The sequence below is a fragment of the Octopus bimaculoides genome, chromosome 10 (genome assembly GCF_001194135.2).
Source record: "Octopus bimaculoides isolate UCB-OBI-ISO-001 chromosome 10, ASM119413v2, whole genome shotgun sequence".
In the NCBI taxonomy this organism is placed as follows: Eukaryota; Metazoa; Mollusca; class Cephalopoda; order Octopoda; family Octopodidae; genus Octopus; species Octopus bimaculoides.
This window is the reverse complement of record NC_068990.1, coordinates 91362425-91364860: the sequence shown is the minus strand read 5'-3', so window position 1 is coordinate 91364860 and position 2436 is coordinate 91362425. Positions and strand designations below refer to the sequence as shown.

The window sequence follows — 2436 nt, the reverse complement described above, 5'->3', positions numbered from 1 at the left end:
TAGCGGTATTTCGTCTGCTGTTACGTTCTGAGTTCAAATTCCGCCGAGGTCGACTTTGCCTTTCATCCTTTCGGGGTCGATAAATTAAGTACCAGTTACGCACTGGGGTCGATGTAATCGACTTAATCCCTTTGTCTGTCCTTGTTTGTCTCCTCTATGTTTAGCCCCTTGTGGGCAATAAAGAAATAGGAAACTGAAAGAAGCCCGTCGTGTATATATATATGTATATATATTTATGTGTGTGTGTCTTTGTGTCTGTGTTTGTCCCCGCCACCATCACTTGACAACTGATGTTGGTGTGTTTATGTCCTCAAATCATAGCGATTTGGCAAAAGAGACCGCTATAGAATAAGTACTAGGATTACGAATAGTAGTCAAGTGTCCTTCAAATTATACCTTTATTGCTTTAAATTGTGGCTTGAGCATTTCTGATCATAGGTCTGCTTGATCGGAAGGTAACCAAGGGTTAAACAACAACAGAAATACATAAACAGAGATAACAACACTCACTCGTTGTTCCTTCATGATGTTTTCAATATGTTCATTACTGAGAAATGTGTAAAGTTTTAACAATCTTTCAACATCTGCATCAGGTTGGTTTAAAAAATACTGAAAAATAAACAAAACATAATGTAATATTAAACAACAAAATAACAAAACATAAATCCCTCTACTAATGTCACATAATTTTACTTGATAAAATATGATTGACATTATTCAACATAATTTATAATATGTCATCTTTATGTAATAAACATCACGGGATCAGCATTAGTTAACAACAACGATATTACAATAACAACAACATTAACAAAATGTATGGCTTACCTGATAAAGATCAAAGGGTGAGGTTTTATCAGCATTCAACCAAACTGTGTTTCCAGCAGATTTTCCCAGTTTATCTCCAGTGGTTGAGGTTAGCAGTGGTATGGTGAGACCTTGCAATAAATATTTTATACCAAGACATATATATATATTAATTAATGACTAGCAAGGATACAATATTTCATTTTGCAAGCATAAGATATTAACGAGTATATTAAAGGTTTATAAGTCAGTGGAACATTAAAAGCATCATCCGAGCATGATCGTTGCCAGGGATGCTGATTGACTCCTGTGCCAGTGGCACGCAAAAAATACCATTCAAGTGTGATCGTTGCCAGTGTCGCATTACTGGCACATGAAAAACAACATTCGAGCGTGGTCGTTGCCAGTGCCATCAAACTGGCTCCCATGCAGGTGGCACATAAAAAACACCTTTTGAGCATGGCTGATACCAGTGCCGCCTGACTGGCCCTCATGTCAGTGGCACATAAAAAGCAACCACTACACTCTCAGAGTGGCTGGCATTAGGAAAGGCATCCAGCTGTAGAAACCTTGCCAGATCAGATTGGAGCTTAGTGCAGCCTTCTGCCTCACCAGTCCTCAGTGAAACCATCCAACCCATGCCAGCACAGAAAGCGGACGTTAAACAAGGAGGAGGAGGAGAGGTTAGTGTATGGGAGAAGGCAGGGGTATGGGAAAGAGCAGCATGAATACTCACGTTTAGCAGGGGAGAGAATTAGTTGAGTTGGCTTGACTGAACCAAATCAGTTGGCAAAAATGAGTGGGCTTGGGCAACCGGAATGAAGGGCCTTATTCGAGGACACAATGCACTGCTGGGAATTGAACTCACAACCTTATAATTGCAAGCTGAATATCATAAGCACTTAGCCACATGCCATCACAGCAACTTTTAGTTTTTTATTCTCAAGCCCTAGGACCCAAGACACATGAGTAATCAAAATCTCAACACTCCTCCTTCTCCTGAATGGGACGCCAGGCTGTTGCAGGGTTTAAAGGCATCTATTTTGAGGGGAGGGGGTAAGTCAACTGCATCGACTCCCATGTGACAGGTACTTTATTTTATTGACCTCGAAGAGATGACAGGCAAAGTTAACCTTGGCAGGATTTGAACTCAGAATGTAAAAAAACTGGAAGAAACATCGTCAAACAGTTTGTCTGACGAGCTTTAACGACTCTACAAGTTTGTTGCTTCATAATTACAACAAAAACAACAAAAAGTGTGTGACAACAACAACTCACCAAACACTTTCTCGTTAGTCGTTTGACGAATAAATTCATAACCGGCAACTATATTACCAAGTTGGTCGTTGCCGCCAATCTGTAAGAGAAGAAAACATTCTAGAACAATTCGGTTGATTAGTCTGCAACTGAACTCGTTAACATAATTAGGCATGGAAGACAATAACGAGTTAAAAAAACTACAAAAGATATATATGTGTATGTATGTATATTAGGGGTGTGGTAGAAAGAGTTCCTCGATATCAAAGGTTAATAAAAAGCAAACACATGAAGATGCATAAAAAAACATTGTATTTCTATAAAGTTCATTAAATGACATTTTTTTTTCTATTTCAGGTAATAACCACTATA

At 38.8% G+C, this 2436-nt stretch overlaps 1 protein-coding gene across 2 annotated transcripts in view; it reads right to left on the bottom strand.

Moving 5' to 3' along the window:
- Positions 1-2436, bottom strand: part of LOC106882089 (tyrosine--tRNA ligase, mitochondrial) — a 22633-nt gene that overhangs the window by 8048 nt on the left and 12149 nt on the right. For both annotated transcript variants that reach the window (XM_052971364.1, XM_014932647.2), the window contains exons 7-9: positions 2086-2164; positions 829-938; positions 511-609 (exon numbers count right to left, since the gene is read on the bottom strand). In XM_052971364.1, the coding sequence (XP_052827324.1) occupies positions 511-609; positions 829-938; positions 2086-2164 (288 nt within the window). The remainder of the gene's footprint in view (positions 1-510; positions 610-828; positions 939-2085; positions 2165-2436) is intronic.